The 19716-nt window shown below is 35.9% G+C and overlaps 2 protein-coding genes across 2 annotated transcripts; one reads left to right on the top strand and one right to left on the bottom strand.

Annotated features, from left to right (window-relative positions):
* The first annotated feature begins 7327 nt into the window (after positions 1-7327).
* On the top strand, positions 7328-14537 carry LOC105054478 (5-formyltetrahydrofolate cyclo-ligase, mitochondrial). The gene is made up of 7 exons (XM_010936001.4): positions 7328-7656; positions 9635-9775; positions 11105-11260; positions 12097-12138; positions 12221-12266; positions 13722-13792; positions 14238-14537. Exons 1-7 carry the CDS (start codon positions 7404-7406, stop codon positions 14369-14371), a joined length of 843 nt encoding a protein of 280 aa, XP_010934303.2. The 5' UTR covers positions 7328-7403; the 3' UTR covers positions 14372-14537.
* A 3297-nt stretch (positions 14538-17834) lies between these two features.
* Positions 17835-18739, bottom strand: LOC105054484 (germin-like protein 3-8). The gene has a single exon (XM_010936013.4). The coding sequence runs from the start codon at positions 18731-18733 to the stop codon at positions 18071-18073; it is 663 nt and encodes a 220-aa protein (XP_010934315.2). The 5' UTR covers positions 18734-18739; the 3' UTR covers positions 17835-18070.
* Positions 18740-19716: the final 977 nt, after the last annotated feature.

The following is a 19716-nucleotide window of genomic DNA, read 5'->3' as shown; positions in this document are numbered from 1 at the left end:
ATGTTTTATTAATAATATTCTTTACCATCATCCAGTGGATATCATCTTGCACAGCTTTCAAAGTACTTCAATCCCTTTCTTCCATTGGTTTGCACAGATCTCAAAGTGGATATTGTGCAGTCCAATAGTTGATGCCATGAAAGATACAACCCTCTTGCATCGAGATTACATGTATATATTTTTGGACCCACCACATTCTTAAAAAGATAATGCACATGCACAGTTTTTTTGCCATTTTGTATGAGAAGCTCGTGCAATTTGCAAGATTTATTCTTAAACACGAGATATTGGTTAAGTACGAGTTGCCAACTTTGCAATGACATCATGATTTTTCTTGTGCATATAATGAGTGCCCTAAATCCTAGCTCATGGATTAGATATTACACTGTTTCAAAGACGAAAATCTTCAGATGGATCACAAAATTTTAGGGTCCAGTCAAATTGGACTTGACTTGGTCTCACCTCTAATTTCATTTCAGAGCATATTGGGTCAATTCAAATCAAGTCTAGTGCAATACCCTATATCACTATCCTGATAGGTGATCAATAAACAATTGAGCTTTTTTTTCTTTTTTCTTTTTGTGGTAACCATCAAAAGAAACTACCAACAAGGTAAGGTGGCATCTTCAAAAATTTATATCATCAGTTGTGATTAATGCATATTAAAATATACTTGGATCAAAGCAAAATATTATATTATGTAATTGTCTGCCTTCTGGAATATTTTCATATGACCATAGTCAACAATTACATATGTTTTGTAAAAGAAGTCTACCATTTTCTTTGACTATTATAAAAAAATCAATATCATATTTTTTAATAGTGAAAAAGAAGATCCAATGGTATAAATTTCAAACTTAAGTGGTCGGTTATTTTTGATATGTTAAATATTCTTAAACAGATCTAGGGTTTCACATGAACGAAACCAACAAAAATGTGAAATCTAGAAAGTACTTCCTAAGGATAGCAACAGTTAGAGTTTGGGTCGGATATTGTACTACTCATCTTCAAATTCAAACTTAATACCCTATGTCCAAATTCTACCCGATACCCGATCAGATAAGAAAAGAGATACACATCCTCATCTCCATCCCCAATGGGTTTGGAGATATTCACGGATAACCAATTTCTCCATACCTGACCTATACTCACCCTATACCTATCTCATACTTAAAAAAAATAAACAATCAAAATAATTTTATACATATTATCAATCAAAATAAAAATACAAATTCAACATAGAACATAATTTATAAGTACAATTTATAGAAATCAAACATAGAAACAGAATTACAATTCAACGTAGAACATATAAATAATAAAAATAATTTTATGCATATTATCAACCAAAACAGAATTATCAAAATAGAATTATAAATATATATATTCGAGTATAAATTTGAGTATTATCCATATCTGTAGGTTCGGATCGGATTCGGATTCGAATTTGGATTTAGATAGAAAACAATCATATCCATATCCTATTTATATCTGTGCTATAGTTTTCGAATTTTATTCAAATTCGATTAAATTTTATTTTTTAAATTTGATTGAATTTAAATATGATGTATATCCATCAAATCGGAACGGTTTTATTGTATCTATAACTTCAACAAATAAATAAAAAAGCTGACAAAAAAAAAAGCAACCGAGCATCGGCATCCTCTTGAGCAAAACTTAGCAGCTTGTACCTACTCCACAACCATGGCAAAACTCGTACCGACAAAAGAAGCCATTACCGTTATACCAAAAAAAAAAAAAAAAGAAAAATCCCATCACCCGGGAATCCAATCCACAAACTCGAAATTACCCAGAATCATGACGGGAGAGATGCAAATAAAATCAAGCATCTAGTTGCAAATCTTGCTTGCTTAAACCACCCTACAAAACATCTTAAAATCTTTTAAACCCCAGGTGGGCCCATCCCGTGCTGTGAGGCAGCCCCTTAAATGCCTTTCTAGAAACAATCATCAAAAGAAAAGCAGACAAAACCCAAGTGTTAAACTTTCTCATTCAAAAGAATCTATCTTGTTGGTACCAAAAAAAAAAAAATCTATCTTGCTATCATCATGTTTCTAGTGGAACTTACTTTTTACTCTTGGATATACCCATTGGCACCATGCTCCTGGAAACCAAACTCCAACCGTGCAACGTTGCATAAAAATATTTTTGTGTGCTCCCATGGTCCATTTTTGTGTGCTCTCATGGTCCATCCACATCAATTATTTCTTAAGAAATTTTAACACGGGTCCATTTGTGGACAGGACTTTAACATTTAAACCCTATTGATCCAAAATATAACTTCCAGTCTATTAAAATTAGGTATTTAACTTTAAGTCTCTTATGAGATAAAAATATTCTCACTTTTAATACGGTAATTGTCCCATCTAAATTCCCTCCCCAAAATTTTCTTTTTCCTTCTTCCCTCCCTGCTGACTGCTCGAGAGGCACTACTGCACCATGCACCGCCAAAGAATGTCTCCAATTTGCTCATAGTGTTTCCCCAAAAATATCCTACACACAGTTATAATCATATTTTATTTTTTTTGGACAAATGGAGGGGGCGGCCGAGGGCGACACGGCAGTCGGGGGGCCGAGGTGCGATACCGACGATGCAGAGTAGCAGCCAGGGGGCGGTGCGGGTGGTAAGGAGGTGGCGCGGATGGCTGGAGGGGCGATACGGGTTACCAGGGGCAGTGCGGGCTACCGACGGATGGTGCTGGTGGCCATGGGGCAGCACCGGGGGCTGCAGGGGGTCGCTGTGCAGTGCTGGAGGTGTGATGGGGGGTGGCATGCATGAAGGAGCCTGGGGCCACCGAGGGGGAAGGGGGGAGTCTGTGGCGTGCAAGAAAAGGAGAAGGGAGGAGAAAAATAAAAAATAATAAAAATAAATATTAAACAATAATAATAATATTTTATTTATTTATTTATTTATATTTTTAAAATATTTCTAGTGAGTGGCCCTTTCAAAAAAATATTTTATATATTATATATTTATTAATTTATATTTATTTATATTTTTTAAAAATTAATAATTTATTAATTTAATTATGTGTATGGTTCATTTAACTGTATGTAGTGTTAAATTAACTCTGTGCATGGTTCATTTAACTGTGTACAGTGTCAAATTAACTGTGTGCAGTATTAAATTAACTGTATGCAGAGTTCATCTAATTATGTACAATATTAAATTAACTATGTGTAGTATCAAATTAACCGTATATAGTGTTAAATTAACTGTGTGTAAGATTCATTTAACTATGTATAGTATTAAATTAACTGTACGTAGGATTCATTTAAATGTGTGCAGTGTTAAATTAACTGTGTGCAGTATCAAATTAACTGTATGCAAGATTGATTTAACTGTATGCAGTATTAAATTAACTATGTGCAGTATTAAATTAACTGTATACAGTGTTTATTTACTGTGTACCGTGTTAATTTAACTATGTATCATGTTTAGTTAACTGTGTATCATATTAATTTAATTATATATAATATTCATTTAACTGTGTATCATGTTTAATTAACTGTATACTATGTTAATTTTACTGTGTATCATATTTAGTTAATTGTATACTGTGTTAATTTAACTATGTAAAATGTTCATTTACTATGTACCATGTTAATTAAACTATGTATCATAGTTAGTTAACTATATACTATGTTAATTAAATGATCGTTTCATTTGGTGAACAAGTGACCATAAAGAATAATTTAAATTTTATAATATTTTAATTTTTAAAAATTGATTGTAAAATCGGTCACTAAATCGGTCGCTAAAATTAATCACAAAATCGATTGCTAAATTTATTAAAATATTTTTTTAATAAATCAATCATAAAAATAATCATTAATTATTTTTAAATTTTTTATTAATAAAATCGATCACAAAATCAATCAATAATTATTTTTATTTTTTTTAATTAATTTATCGATCATAATATCGATCGCTAATTTTGTTAAAAAAAAATTTATTAATAAAATCAATCGCAAAATTGGTAGCTAATTATTTTTAATTTTTTTAATTAAAAAATCGATCGCAAAATCAATCATAATTTATTTTTTATAATATTTTAATCTTCAAAATCGATTACAAAATTCATCAAATTCTTATTTTATATTTTTATATTATATTATTTTTATATTTTTTATATTTTATTATTAAAAATATTTTTTTATTATTTTTTATTATTATATATATTATTATATATTATTATATTATTATTTTTATATTATATTATTTTTATTTTTATATATTTTATTTTTATTATTTAAAATAAAATTTTGCGCGGTCCATGGAGCGAGGCGTGGACCGAAGGGAGCTTCCGATCCATTTCTCGCGACTCATGGTCCTCTTTGTGGATCGACAAAGGCCGACGCTGGTGACAATGGGGAGCACGGCGAGAGGAGGCCGTTGCGGGCGGTCATTGAAGAGGGAAGGGAGGACTATCTTGGGCAGTCGTCGGGGAGGGGAAGAGGGGCTTCTAGTGTCGGGAAGGGGAGGGGGGCTATCACGTCATGGGCCGGCGAGGAGAGGCCATCACAGGCGGTCGCTAAGGAGGGGAGGGGAGGTCGTCACGGGCGATCGTCGGGTAGGGGAAGAGGGGTTTTGGGCATCGGGGAGGGGAGGGGAGGGCGGCCATCGCATCACGGGCCGGCGAGGGGAGGCCGTCGTGGGCGGTCGTCAGGGAGGGGAGGGCGGGCTGGGAAGGAGACGATGGGGTTCGACTGGGAGTCTTCTTCGTCTTGTCTCTTCTTCTTCTTCTTCTTCTTCTTTTATCTGATGGGGTTTGAGATTTGAAAGGATATTTTGGATATTATTTAAAATCATCTCACACCAAAACTGTTGGGACATGATAAGTAGGGAGTAGGAACCTGAAGTTATAGTTTTGATCAACGAAAATTTTTTGTTATAGCGGCGTCAATTGAGAGATCGGTAATTAAATACCCGTATTTGGTTGTGTTTGCTTATCTTAGCAAGTCAAGAGCACTATGAATTGAATTGTAGTCCTGTTATTGTGTATCTCCCTCACATAGAAAGAGATTCTGAATTAATCTTTTATGTCAATGAGCCATATGGTTGAAGCAAGGTTAGTTCAATAGTTCTTCAAATACTCTCATCCTCCTAGCGGCGGCCAACGTAGAACATTGCCTAGAAATAGTTTGCTGCTTCTTTTTAATTTTGCATGTCTTTAGAGAAGCTAATCAATTTGCTTATCATATGGGCTAATACAAATCTCCTGGGTGATTTGCGATGGAATTCTGAAGCTGAGCTAGACTTTCAGTGTAAACCTATTTCTGTGTTACGTTTGCTTCTGGTTGTTAAGGTGATTCATCTGCTTCCCTTACTATATGCAACTGTGGAAGATGGTTTGGTAGGATCCTTGGGCCCCTATAGGTTATCCAATGTTTGCAAGCGCTTACCATTCTGTTTTTCTCTTCAGCAGGTAGTTGCATGCTTCATAAAGTCACAGTTTTAATGAAGTTGCAGACACATTTTCTAACTCACCTGCTCTCTGTGTGCTATTTATAGTACTTCTAACTGGGTTTCAGTCTACTGGTATGCCTATCTTTCTAATGCTTCACAACAGGTTTTCAAATTTGGGGTCATGATTATTTATTGTATAGTGCTTATCCTGGTCCATTCACTTATCTCATGCTTACAGCTATCTTCATCTCTGTTTTGGATATTCGACAATCTGCCTTCACAGCTTCTGGGTTTTCTTATCTTCTTCTTCATTAATCCATGAGGTTGTTGATCTCATTTATATATCAGTTGGGAAGGATTTCTTTACCGTGTTGGGAGCTTATGATGCAATACGTTTAGGTAGTTTCTAATGGCAAGGATTTTTGGGTCAGTGGCTTTGCTGGTAATGTTGCGGTTTAATCTTTCAGGCCATATACTTCATCAACACTCATTTATTTCGTCAACGTACTGCTTACTTCTGCACAAGTAGATATGATATTCATAGTTTGTTACGTTTCTCTTGCTATTTCTCTGGATCCATAGCTACATCAAATAGATATTCTCCAGGTCTTATTTTTGGCTCAACCACTTACGGGCTATCACGCATCAAGAAAAATTTTTTGTGCACCGCAAACAGTGTAGAAAATTCGACGTGGAGCAACGCCTTACGTAATTGATACACATAGCAACTACTTTATAATACGTATTTAATATCTACAGTTTTATTTTTTTATTTAAAAATTTTATATGATGAAAATATTTCTTTTCTTTGAAAAAAATTATGATATCCTATGGCATATTATAACTTCCTACACATAGGATCTCATAATATAATCCAAAAAATTATGATATTCTGTTTCAAATGGTGACTTTCTGCATGCAGAATATTATAATATGGCCCAATATATCATAATATGACTTAGGATATCATAATATAAAAAGGATATTTTTATCTAATCACTTTCCAACGTGCATTTAATGTCTGCAGTTCCATTTTTTCGTTTGAAAATTTTGAATGATGAAAATATTTATTTTTTTTGAAAAAAATTATGATATCTAATGGTATATTATGATGTTCTGTATCAAAATTATGAGTTCCTGCACATAATATAGACACAAGATGTCATAATTTTTTTCAAAAAACAGAAAAATTTCGTCTTTCAAATTTTTTTTAAAAAAAATAAAACTACAAGCATTATATATATATTGAAAAATGATGACTATGTAGATTAATCACGTAAAATAGTATCTTTCATATTAAATTTTTTATACCGCCTGCGGTACACAAAGAATTTTCCCATGCATCAACTCATTCATTCATTTTTGGGCTTCACCGGGCTTCTCTTGGTTTTCGGCTTTCTTTTGGGATAATTTGCCTTACTTTTTTAAATTTCTCTTTCCTTCCTTACATGTACTCTGTTTGTAAATTGTTGCTTTTCTGTACGTAAAATACAGCTTCGATCTTTCTTTTATCCAAAAAAAAAAAAAAAAAGTAGCACACGAATTTTAGCCTTGACATCACCGAGGAGTGATTTTTCTAGCAAGTTCAATGTCCCCGGTAGGTGAAAAAGATCAATAAACATAAAAAATGCTAAAAAATCATATAAATAAAACTAATATCGATCAAATGAAACTACAGCTTTTGATTATTCTCATTGAATATCGGGTGTATATTAAATTGCCCAAGAAAGCATTCCAAACATCAGTCGAGAAAATTTCCTGCCGTATTGAGATATAAATAACCAAAAAAAAAAAAAAAAATTTGAGGCCAGCATTTTTTTTTTGGTTGAGACTAAAAGGAAAAAAAAAAAACGGGCAAGTTAAAAACAAAGAGCAAGAAAGAAGAAACCAAAAGAAATGAATGTTTTTTTTTTGGGTAGTGGAAAGAAGAGAATGTTAACCTAGTAAAGTAACAGGAGGGCAGCTTCTAGGAATGAGAACAGGCCTTGGCCACCTACTACAAAAGGCGAGGTCGGTGATGGTGATGACCCTCCCAGCTCTCCTCTCTCCCTCTCTGCCCCACTCCTCCGCCCTCCCAATCCTTTGCGCCTCTGTCGCCACCGCCGCCACCATGTCCGGATCTACCGTCATCGTCCCTGGCTCCGTTGCCCAGCAGAAGCGCGCCCTTCGTTCGGAGATCCGGAAAGCATTGAAGGCTTTACCCCCCACCCAACGAGCCCAAGAAGGTGTCCTCTCGCTCCCTCTCTCATCGTGCCTGTTTGATTTCTTCAAGGTCGAATCTTTAAACGGATATGTTCGACAGAAAGCAGGGCTCGGATTTTGATCTGCGGGCTACTGTTTCTATCCAGAGTGCAGTTGTTTGTTGATGCTAACAGCCTTTGTTTAATATTTCTTTTTCTGCGAAGTAAATTCCATCCAACTGCAGTTTTTTTTTCCCTCTGTTTCTCTCTCCATCAAAACCGAGCTCTTGATATAAGGCTTCTGTTACTCGTTGGCTTTGTGATGATTAATGCGTTTGTTCGGTGCTTAAGATCCTCAGCTGCCTGTATGTTGTTGCTATTCTTTGTTTATATGTTTGCAGTTATTCCTGACTAATTTGTTGTATAGACGTAGGTGGTGATTTGGCCTTCATATGTTTGTACATTTGTCGCAGAAAGGAGAGATTGTTTTTTTTATTGATTTTATTCTTATGAACATTTGCTTAAAGTGCGGCATGAGTGAACTCTCATCGAGGACAAGCACCAAATGAAAGTGCATTATAAGGACAGCCCTCTGCAAATGATAGATTTTGGGCACTGTGGAGTTAGCATTGAGTAATTCCAAGGCAACTGATCTTCACTGTTGCCATTGTAGTGGAGGAAAATGAAAGATTCAACTCTGCATTTTATTCATAATCTAGGGATTTATCAATGTGAATATATTATAGAAAATCAAATGCTTGAAAATAAGAAAGCTGAAAGCTCTTTGTCTAGTTCCTGATATGGTGATTTCTTGTCAAAAATCAGAAGATGTCAGCACCTGTGATGCATGCTTCTAGTTCAAGAAGAAGAAATTCAAATCGATAATGCTTGTCTTTCATCTATCTAAAACGTTATGTCAAGTGAGAGAACTGTGAGGGATGTATTTATCAACAGAATGTATAGGAACTTGGGAGCTGATTCAAACCTTTCAGATAACCAAAATTCAAAAGTCAGACAGAAACAGAATGAGTCCCACAAATCCTAAATTGCCTTTATCAATCTTCATTATTAATTTACATCAAATAAGACATTTAAAAGTATTCTGGATACAGTGCTAGGTGGCCGCTCAAAGTTTTCCCTTTATATGGTAGAGATATGTTACTGACTTATAAATCTATCTGCAGAAGGAATTACCTGATCCATATTTAAGAGGACTACTTAAGTAAAATAGCATGTAAGCTGTAGCCATACATACAAGATGATGCTTCTATACACAACATGTAAGCTTTAGCCAATACATATAAGATGATGCTTCTATACACAATGGCACTCTATGGTTAAGCACATGAAGAACTCAACTGATGTATGCTAAGTGATTGCTGGTGGATTCTCTAACTGTTAAAAAATTTAAATGAGGTGTTAAACTGTTTAAACCTGAAAGTAGGGAAATAATTAAAGCATCATATTTCTACAAAATAAGAAAATATTCAAATTGCCCACTGATGAAAATAAATGATAATGTAATGGAAACCTGAAATAAACAAGTTTTAAAAAGTAATTCTTAAAAATGCTTAATTGTTTTGTTGTGCAAACAAATTGGATTTGCTTTTTAAGAACCCTAAAATACAACTTATATGGTTCCCTATTTCTTGATCAACACTTTTTGAAGTAATCAAGAACATGAGTTAGGTTTTAGACAGTTTGGCATTGTAATATTGCATTATGGAATATTTAGTTCTTGACCTAAAGCTAATACAGGCATCTCAGAGTGTTATCTTAGATAGCTTGTAATTTCTGATTTTGAAGCCCTATACTTCTTATATATGCAAACTAAGTTCACCTGGAAGTCTTCGACTTTTCAAAGACTGATATTTTATTACAATCCCTTTTCTAGAAATGTTGGTCTTTTCCTTGTACTGTAATAAGATAAAGAAACAATTTGAGTTGCATCATTGTGAAGATATTGATTACATTTAACTTGCATAACTTTGCTATAATGTGAAAATTTGGGCTTGATTTTCAGATACAGCAATTCAGAATATCGTTTTGGATTCCTCTTGGTTCAAGTCTACTAGGGGATTATGTGCTTATATAAGTTGTGAGTCCCTGCACGAAGTTGATACATCAAGAATTGTGGCAGAAGTTTTAAGGGATGCAAATGATCGTAAGCTTTGTGCATACCCTTCAGTTTCGATGTTTGGTTATCAATTGCTTTGACAGTTGGCGTTTAAATTCCTTTACTACTAATCATGATTTTCGAAATGGCAATTTTGTAATCTTTGACATTGGTCAAATGACAAACTTCCACCAATGAAGCATGGACACTTACCTAGGTTATTTCTGTGCAAGTCTATTATGTTCTAGATACTGCTATATCTCCAATGCAACTCATTGTTGTTGTGTACTTCCTATCCATCCATCCATCATGTGTGCCCTGAGTTGGAAAGAGAGCATGTAGAAAGTATATATGCACATACGTATGTGTGCATCTGTGTCCCTACATACGTATGTATAGACATACATCATGTGTGACCTAACTGACTGATAAAGCAAACCTACAGAGAGAGATTGGGGATCCATCCATCCATCATGTTTGTCCTAATTGAGTGACATCATGTTTGGCTAATTGAGAGAGAAAGAAGCCTACAGAAAGAGTGCGTATGCATGCATCAATTTAGGTGTTTCATTTTTCTAAGCAGCGGATTTAATAACATATGGTTTACACACACATAGGTTACCAATATGAGTTGCTTATGATTTCAGAGTTGATAACTCATCAATGTCTCATTGTGCATGCATGCATGGTTGCTTATGCATGTACCTTTTTTAACCATCACTCAAACATAATATACAAACACATCATCGGGCACATATGCAACCTACCATCATGTTTAAAAGATGTATAAAAACCAAGTCAAGTGATAGCTTATGGCCAAAATACCTCATGGTGGGGGCATGCCAATTGCCATATAGTTGTAGGACCATTAGAATTGTAGGCATGTGCTACAGTATTCTATCTTTTGAAGAATATTTTTTATTTAAAATCAACAATGATCTCAAAATGTTTACTTTTTGTTAAGTTGCTGTTTAATTGCCATTTTCCCTCCATGATGACTACCTCTGGTTGGTAGTATATACTTGGATTGACTAAGCCATGCTGTGCACTGGGGTCTCATGTTAGCATGAATACTACATGGATGTCAGTGATGACCTAATAATAGATTTCAAAACCTGTCTGTACTTTAAATTGTGGCATAAATTGCTTATTTGAGAAAAATATTTTGAGTGCATCTCATGATACAAGTGCAAATATAATTAAGTCATGCCATATTTTGATGCTTCATTTGATTTCTTATCAATTTTCATTTCAGCTTTCTACTGCTATAAGAGGTGGCTCTTCATTGAAAAACTAATTAGTGTCCATTGGTTTCTACATATAAAATTGATATTATATTCTCAATGTTCATTTTCAAGTCAAGAATATCACACACAGGTGAAGAAAAGAAAAGGCTTTATGTTCCACGTGTGGAGGACAAGAATAGCCATATGCGGATGCTTAAAATCTCAAGCATCAAAGATTTGATAGCAAATTCAATGAATATTTTGGAGCCATCCCCAATAGATGCTGATGGAAGTCAACGTGAAGATGGTAAATTTTTGACTTTAACAAATAACTAGCAAACACTTAAACACACACACGCACTTTGTTTATCATTCCTCTCAATTCCATTGTTTCCTTTCTATTCATGAAATTTTTTGGAGGCAGAATTTTTAATTTCTAAAGAAGTAAATTGCATATTAAGCTGTACCAAAACAATATATAGTTATTTCTGTGATGATGAAAATGGAAGTGGCGATGGCCTATGCATTAAACTTGTCATGAGACTAGCATTCAGATCCCATTCTGGACTAATAAAATTGTTTTGTATGGATATGTTTGACCTTGATGCAACACATGAATAAAGTTAGATTTGATATCTGGATTAGGCCTGGAGGTTTACTCAAGAATCTCATAACCTTACTTTACTACTAACCATTCTTAGCTAACTTATGATCTAAAGCTACGCATACATTCTAAATTCTAACATGACAAAACATTAGCTTCAGCATATGGGATACAAGGATGTATCTGGTGTCTTCACAACATGTGATAGTGACATGATTGATCTTGTTGGTGTATATGTATGTGCTAGATTCTTTGTGTTAGGCTTTCCAGGAACTTCTTTCACTACTCCTCTCCGATCTTCCAAATCATCATATAAGCCACTTTTCTGATCCTTGTGATTGGTGGATGAAGTAGATCTAACATGTGATCTTAAATTGGAAGACTATACATGTTCATATGTGAGAACAAGCATTTTATTGTAAATGGTAAATATATTGCCGTTGTCATCATTAAGTATTATGTGTGTTTTAACATCTATGGACTGCAGTTGCAAAGGTAGGTATACTGATGGTCTAATCTGAAGAGTTTCAATCATGCAGCTATGCTGGCAACTCACCCTGTTGACATTTTCCTGTTACCTGGTAAGTTTAATTCTTCTTCCTTGATGTGTATTCTTAACATATCGAACATTTATTTCTTATCCATTTCGTTATATACTTGCAGGAGTTGCATTTGATAGACATGGGCAACGACTAGGCCGTGGTGGAGGGTAGGAATTATGTCTCATAACTTTCTGATGGAAGTACTCTCTCATTTGAACTAGCCAACTCATTACCTTGGGCAGAATTGTTTCAGCATGGGATTTATTGAATTTACTTGGCCCATTGTGATAATTATTATTTTTTCGTTCAAGGGGATAATTGGATACACCATTATGTATCATAAGCAGCATTGCCAGGACATTTGGCAATGGTGCCAAGTGTATAGATCTCCAAAGTATTCAATATGAACCTCTGAAAGGGCTGATACAAGAAACACTACCACACAATCCAAATACATAAAAATGAAGTAAATGCCACATTCCAATATTAGAAATACATTTACTACTGGACCAAGTAGGCCAGTGAGTGTGCTTTTTGTTGACAAGCCTTCATTCATGTCATTTACATTAGAAACAAAAAAGGGATGGAAAGTGCATGACACGAGTTAAGACATTTGGGAATAGTAATGGCTACTGCCCAAAATAGATGAATATTTTGTGGTGTCATCATTTGCATTACAGGGTAATGCTGTTTTGTTTCCAGATGTCCATCTAGCACAAAAAAGGGTAGCTCTTGGAGTGGAACATAGATGCTAACATAGAGTGTCTGTAATAGGAGAGATGAAGGATGGAGGGAATTAGAGAGATAGAGAGATCTTATAATGTTTTAAAAGCCCCAGGTTCCTTGAGTTAGCTTTTAGATTGATGACAGTCCCTAATTATGTGCATGATGCTGGGGGATCCCATTCTGCCTAGAAGATTCATACTGCCACTTTTACAAGGTATTTTCAAATGCTCAAAGCATGCAGTTCTTTTGTGGCATAATGTTGCATCTAGGCACCCAGTAAACTGATCCCAAGTTTTCTAAGATGCTGTTTAGCAGCCATGTGGTAAAACTTTATTGAAATTAATTATATAATCTTCTTTTAATTATAGGTTCTCTAGTTGTTTCACTAAATCACTGTGATGATAGCCATTGATGACTTGTTAATCTTTTCAAAACAGATTTTATTCTGTTTTATATTTTTAAGATCATGCCAGAAATAATATGGTATGACCAATATATGGGATGAAATTCATGCATTTCAAATACATTATGCATCGATTGGAATGTAACTCCAACCTCCTATTTGCTGCCTTTTCTACTTACAACTTTAATATTCTGTCAAACCTGTAGACACCTTTTTATTCTTCATTTGTATCCCATCTGTTAGAGGCATTTATGATGACAAAAAGCTCAGATTACCAAGTGGCTGACACCATCCGAGCATTTCAAAGTGGGATATTTTTCGACTATCTAATATAGCCTACTTATAAAGATTTATCATAATACTAACTACCATTAACTTTCAATCAGTACCTATGTCGCATATATTTACTTAAAATCTTCTCAATATATTTTTATGATGCCTTGTGGGTTTTCTAATTTTCCCATGCTTCTATTTGTGTGATGCTCCTCAACAGCTACTATGATGTATTCCTGAAGAAATATCAGGAGCTAGCAATGGAGCGAAGGTGGAAACAACCTCTTCTAGGTACATGTGATTTTACATTTTCATGTTTCTTGCCTGTATATCAAATTTATATGAGATATACCATCGGCTAACTTTTTATGTTCCATGTTTGGTTAATTTCATCATCATGTATTTTTTGGCATATGTGTGTCCTGAAAGATGTAGCACCGGCATAGTCTGCTTTATTGGACCACTGTCCAATTAGTAGGATCTATTGTTGTTAATTTTGAGCTATAGCTATTCAAAGGCTCTTTTAACTGGTCTGCTGGCTTTTTCTGGGCTCAGCCTGAATATAGTGTTAGATGGGTTTGTGAATTATGTTAAATGAGTATGTGACTTAAGACCAATAGGCTCCTAAGTTATAAGATGTATACCCTTTGTGCATTTGTTCCATAGACTAGAAGCTTCAGATGCCCTTTTTTATTTTCTGATGGCCTGATGTTTTTTTCCCTCTTTTGACTAGCAGTTGCACTTGCATACTCCGTGCAAATTTTGGATGATGATGTCATTCCTGTCAACCACCATGATGTTCTTGTTGATGCTCTTGTCTCTGCATCTGGTGTCATTCCGATCAGCACTGCAGCCTTGGACAGGATGTGACTGAATGCTTCAGCCCTTTCATCTGTCTTTTCTGTTTTCTTTTATAGCATGTGCAATAGTTTCACTGCTTAATTTGTGGACCAATGGAACTAGAGAGAATTGATGCTTTTAAGCATTGTTTTTTCAGCTGAGAATCAATTTGATTCGGTATCCTCTTTTTCAATTATCTGCTGTGTGGGAGACTACCTTCTGTTAGCATGTCTGTTTTAATTATTTATAACATTGATGTTTGTTTATGTGTTTCTTGTGCCTCCTATAGTATTTATCAGCAAATGATGAAAGATTGAAGTATGTACTGATGATAGGCTACTTGTGATGTTGCTGTTATCCATTGCATACCTTGTGAAAACAAATGTTTAGTGGGATCAGAATAGAAGGTGAACATAAGTTGTCATGGTGCAACTTTGGAAGTGTGGCTTATGTGACCTGATGCAATTAGCTGAAAGTTAAAATGACGAGTAGTCAGTTCGATCAAATTTGCTATTTACAGTCTACATATACAAGCTGGAAATGAAACCATGGAAGAATCAAATGTTTTATGGAAACTGTTGATAAATCATAGATAAAGATTTTTGAATAATTGGCACCATGCTTATCAAGCACCGAAGCTTTTCCACAGTTTGATCGGAAGAAGAAAGCTGATAGTTAGGAGACTTGATTGCTGAAGAAGAATGGTGGAATTTAAACATGTTGACTCTGGCTTCACCATCCACTTCGGAAGAAAATTCTGAATAGTTTCATTGGTTAAGATTCCAATAGAGGATGGATCGGTTGCCTTAGTACTGAGTACCAAGACAGCTTATAATTTCCTTGAGAATAAAGCAGTATGTGGATTGGTCTTGAGAGGGGATTATTTTTCAGATGTACCATTGAGGAATGCTGGTGAGGCAATTTGTCTAACAATCTTTGGTATGTAATTGTCAATATATTATCTACAGTTAATTATGCTCTTAGCTGCATAAACAGCTTCCCCTCCAGAAATGAGATATCTAGACCTTGCTGCTCATGTGGTCGGATGTGTGTTGTTCATGGTGCAGGTTAGGCAAGAAAGACAGGGCATCTCCTTTTGGGATTCTCGGGAGATTATCACGCAAAATTAATAAAATAGCAAGGACTGAGTTATAAAGGCTGATCTAGAATATCATTTTCAGATAACTATGGAAGCCAGTCTTGATAAATTAAGTTTGAGTTGGAAATCAAGAATGATCCTGTATTATTATTATTATTTTGAGAAATACAATGAGGATGCTACCATGAACATTAGGCCCCTCCCATGTGGAGAGGGATGTCAACCATGTGAATATACTGTTAAACTGAGTCTGGTACAAGATCAATATAGATGGTGCAAAAGTGTGAACAAAGAGGGTGCAGGTTTCCGTTGGACAAAAAGAGGTGAAAGGAGACTGGTATGGATGATCTCATGTTGGTGTTGCATTTAAGATTTTCAAAAGCAGAGCTTCTTGTGATCAAGAAAAGTTTGTGGAAGATGCTGCAAGAAGTGGTATTACTTTGTTGGCTGGAATATGATTCACCATGCAATGTTCATCATGCCCTAGGGAAGAATATTGAAATGATTATAGTAAGGTGACTTACTGTTTGTAGTCAGTCTAGAAAAGCTTGAGTATCTTCTGTTGCCTCTTTTTTCTTTTTTTTTGTTTTTTTTTTTGGTAGAAAGTATCTTCTGTTGCTTTGATTCGTTGGGATACTTGAAATGATTAAGGATCCTACATGTTGGAGAATCCTAAAAGGAACTCCTCAAAAAAAGAGGGAAAAAGCTGACGAAATTGTATGAAAAGTTATGATTTGTTTAGATAAAGTGAGATGCCATATAGATATCCCGTTTGGTCAAATAAGGTATGCATCATTATGTCTTTTCAGTTCAGACGTCACCGTCTGGAAGGTTTATGAGACCATTCCAAGCTATTCCGGCCAGAAACCACGAACAATTTTTCCATCTAAACTCGCAACAACCATGCCAACACATGGTTGAATGACCTGGTAATAATTCCACTTCAACTCGTGGCTTCTTTTCTCTTGCAATCTATAATACACGATTTTAGGATGGCCAAAATTTTTTAAAATGAGTAGGTAAGATCAACTTGATATCTTTCAACTTTTGTGGTGTATGGATTGTTTAATATAAGTTATAGGGGGTCATGATCATCTTAATTATTACATAGCATTACAACCATCATATCCTTTATTGAACCACTTGATGTGATATCCACATCATAAGATGTAAATTCAAGTCATTGAAATAATGGGTACTCTTGACTTGTGAATTGTGATTAAAGGCTAAAACAAAAAGGGTGCGGGCTAAGGAAATTTGAGGTTTGCCGGAGAAATACTTGTACAATCATTATCAAGGCTGTTGACCTTGACAATTGGCATTTGGCGATATAGAAAGATGTGTATTTTCTAACAAGGCTGTTGACCTTGACAATTGGCATTTGGCGATATAGAAAGATGTGTATTTTCTAACAGGGCATAAAAACGGGGACCCATTATTAAGTAAATTCGCTACATGTATTTAATTGAAAGTATGGATAGCCGAGGCCCACCCAATTTAGAAAGTACAATAACATGATGGTCATGGATGATTAGCTGAATCTTACCTTTGCGCATCGCAATTAATGATATGATCTCCCTTTTTTTTTTTTTTGACAAAAAAACATCCAACACCTGACTTTTGGGGCACATTTCTATTGGTTTAGAGGAAATTTACTGGAGAATTTGGCAGAGAAAAATGCTCAAACCATTTGCTCAGGTTATTACTATACTGGTTGTTTGTTAAAACAGCCCTTTGAATCACCATTTTTATTCACTAATCACTGGTAGCGGTTGTCTTGTTGAGGTCCGTTTTCCAAACCTGAAGGCGATACTTTTCTTCAATTCTCTGCTCTCCTTGCCATGGTAAGGTAGTGTGTGAAACAATCTCTACTTAGTCATGAGATAAGGAAGTTTATGACATCTAGAAGATGGGAGGATTTCTTTACGTATGAGAAATGCTCATTCACCATAGCTCTTCAAAGGATAATGAATTCATATGCCCACATCACAGTTGGTAACACAGAGATGGAATTAGTACAGAGGCAGAAGGCAGAAAAGAAATCGACAGAAGATAATGGGTGGGGATTGTATTTTTTGCACGAAAGCACGATTGATCTTTTTTGGCGGTGTGAACTGTTGGATCATGTTTTATATAGCTTTCGAAGTGCAGCATCTACATCATGATCTGTGCTGATATATGGAAGGGAGAAGTTGGAGGGCTTTGAAAGTTGTGCAAAATATGATCTAAGGATTGACACCATTTTTTCACATGCAAGGTATAACCCAAACCCGGAGATGGTTTGCATGCAACAGTTGGTCACATTCTTGGACCTAATTATTAAATAACAATAAAGTTTGGGATCCAATCTCCACTATCCGTAACATTTCAGAAGTACTCATTCACCATAGCCCGTCAGAAGATAATAAATCCATATATTTAGACTAACATTATTTGGTAACACACAGAATAATTGGTGCAATGCCATGAGGGAACAAAGCAATCAATGAGCACTTGATCCTCCAACAGAGAAGAGCAAGCAACAATAAACAACAGCAAAAGGCATAACATAATACAGAATCGGAAGTTTATGAAACCTGAACCACCACTACAAAACATAATTTATTGGAGGGGGAACCGAGGAAGTAGCTTTAGTTTCCAAATTTGGACTTTATCAGATTAACGACCTGCTGATCAACCTGGAAAGCCTTGGCCAGCACGTCGCTGGGTATAGCAGGGTTCGATCCAAAGAGAGAGACCGGAGCAAGCACAACTCCAGGCAACTGGCTATTGAATGCCGTAATCACCAGCGCCTTCTCCTTCCCCACGTTGTACTGGAAGTGAACGAGCCCCCTGGGAATCACAAAATTCTCGCCTTCATTCACAATTTTAGAGTAGAATACGTTGCTCGTGCTGACGAATCCCACCAGCAACTGACCCTGAAGAACAAACCCTAGCTCGGTGGCGCGGGGGTGGGAGTGAGGGAGGTTGAGACCTCCGGGGGCGAGGTCGATTCGGTTCATGGAGACCCCGAGTGTGTTGAGGCCTGGGAAGCTGAGGACATCCGCGGAGGTCACGTTGGCGCTGAAAACGTTGTTCGTGTTGCCTCCTTTCGAAAGCGCCATGGAGAAGAAGTCGTCGGAGACGACGCTGGAGCTGGGTTTGCAAGGGAATCCATCGACCGTTATGTCGCCAGCTTGACGGTTGGCGACGCAGAAGTCTTGGAGGGGATCGGAGTCGGAGCGGCACGGGGAGAGGAGGAAGAGGGTGAAGCAGAGGAGGAGGAAAGGTCTTGCCATGGATTGCATCTTCATGGTGAGCGTGGAGGATATGAGCTTGATGTTGTGTATTTATAGGTTTGATGTTCTGTTATATTAGCTTGTACGCCTGGTGATTTGAAGGATTCCACACCTTTTTTTTGTTTGACAAGAGAGAGATTATTCTTACGTTGAACAGGAATTGGTCTGAGAGATTGAACTTGCCTTGGATGGGCATTGAAGAAGTGGGTCTTCCTTGGAGTTTGGAGTTTTTAATCCAGCTTCTCTCTTTTTTGGTGGATTGAGTCAGCTTAGCTTAGATCATGCTGCATGCCGAGAATTAATGTTCACAATGAACCGAAACACAAAGTATATGATGATGATATCACTCTCTAAATTATATTTTGAGGAACCATGCAACTAGCTTTTGCCTTCTGACTAATAATCTATAAATTTTGCGTTATTTGGACGGATAATATAATGCGACAGACTGTAGTTCTCAATATAGAAGTCCATCCAAGTTCCTCGGTATTTATAAGAATTGTCTATTCTATTTTCAGTTGTAATTATGTACGTACTCACTCCCGTATATAAGACTTTAGTTACAAGTATGTGCATGCATAAAAGAGTTGAGCTACGAGGCTTCTTTTCTTCTTTTTTGAGGAGAATTTCAAATTAGGTTCCTTGTATATATCATTTGTCTAGATACATTTCAAAATGTTGTCTACCAAAAAAAGGTATATATATATTACAATGTTAAGCAAGACAACGTTTTGATCCTGAACTTTGCGTTTTTTTACCTTACGGGACGTATGATAATTAATGGTTCTACTCTATCCACTTGTATGACATTACCTTCTAGGGGCGAAAAATAGGGGTAATTGATATGACTGGGTATAAGCCTAGAAAATTAAGAACTATCTTTTTGATGTATGTAGTTAGACTGTAACATGCGTAGTCCCAAAACGTGGACGTCCCAAAACACAAAGGTTATCCCTAGCTAGGGTATTTGCCGAGAGATCGGCACTGTTGTATGCAAT

Source organism: Elaeis guineensis, chromosome 2, assembly GCF_000442705.2.
Source record: "Elaeis guineensis isolate ETL-2024a chromosome 2, EG11, whole genome shotgun sequence".
In the NCBI taxonomy this organism is placed as follows: Eukaryota; Viridiplantae; Streptophyta; class Magnoliopsida; order Arecales; family Arecaceae; genus Elaeis; species Elaeis guineensis.
Note: the sequence above shows the minus strand (reverse complement) of the source record. Positions and strands in the feature narration are given on the sequence as shown.

Bases quoted from the DNA above. Each gene is read 5' to 3' on its own strand.
- LOC105054484 (XM_010936013.4), bottom strand. From the start codon at position 18,733: ATGAAGATGCAATCCATGGCAAGACCTTTCCTCCTCCTCTGCTTCACC.
- LOC105054478 (XM_010936001.4), top strand. From the start codon at position 7,404: ATGAGAACAGGCCTTGGCCACCTACTACAAAAGGCGAGGTCGGTGATG. The intron at 9,776-11,104 runs GTAAGCTTTGTG...TATCACACACAG, and splicing joins TTTAAGGGATGCAAATGATC to GTGAAGAAAAGAAAAGGCTT. The intron at 11,261-12,096 runs GTAAATTTTTGA...TCAATCATGCAG, and splicing joins TGGAAGTCAACGTGAAGATG to CTATGCTGGCAACTCACCCT.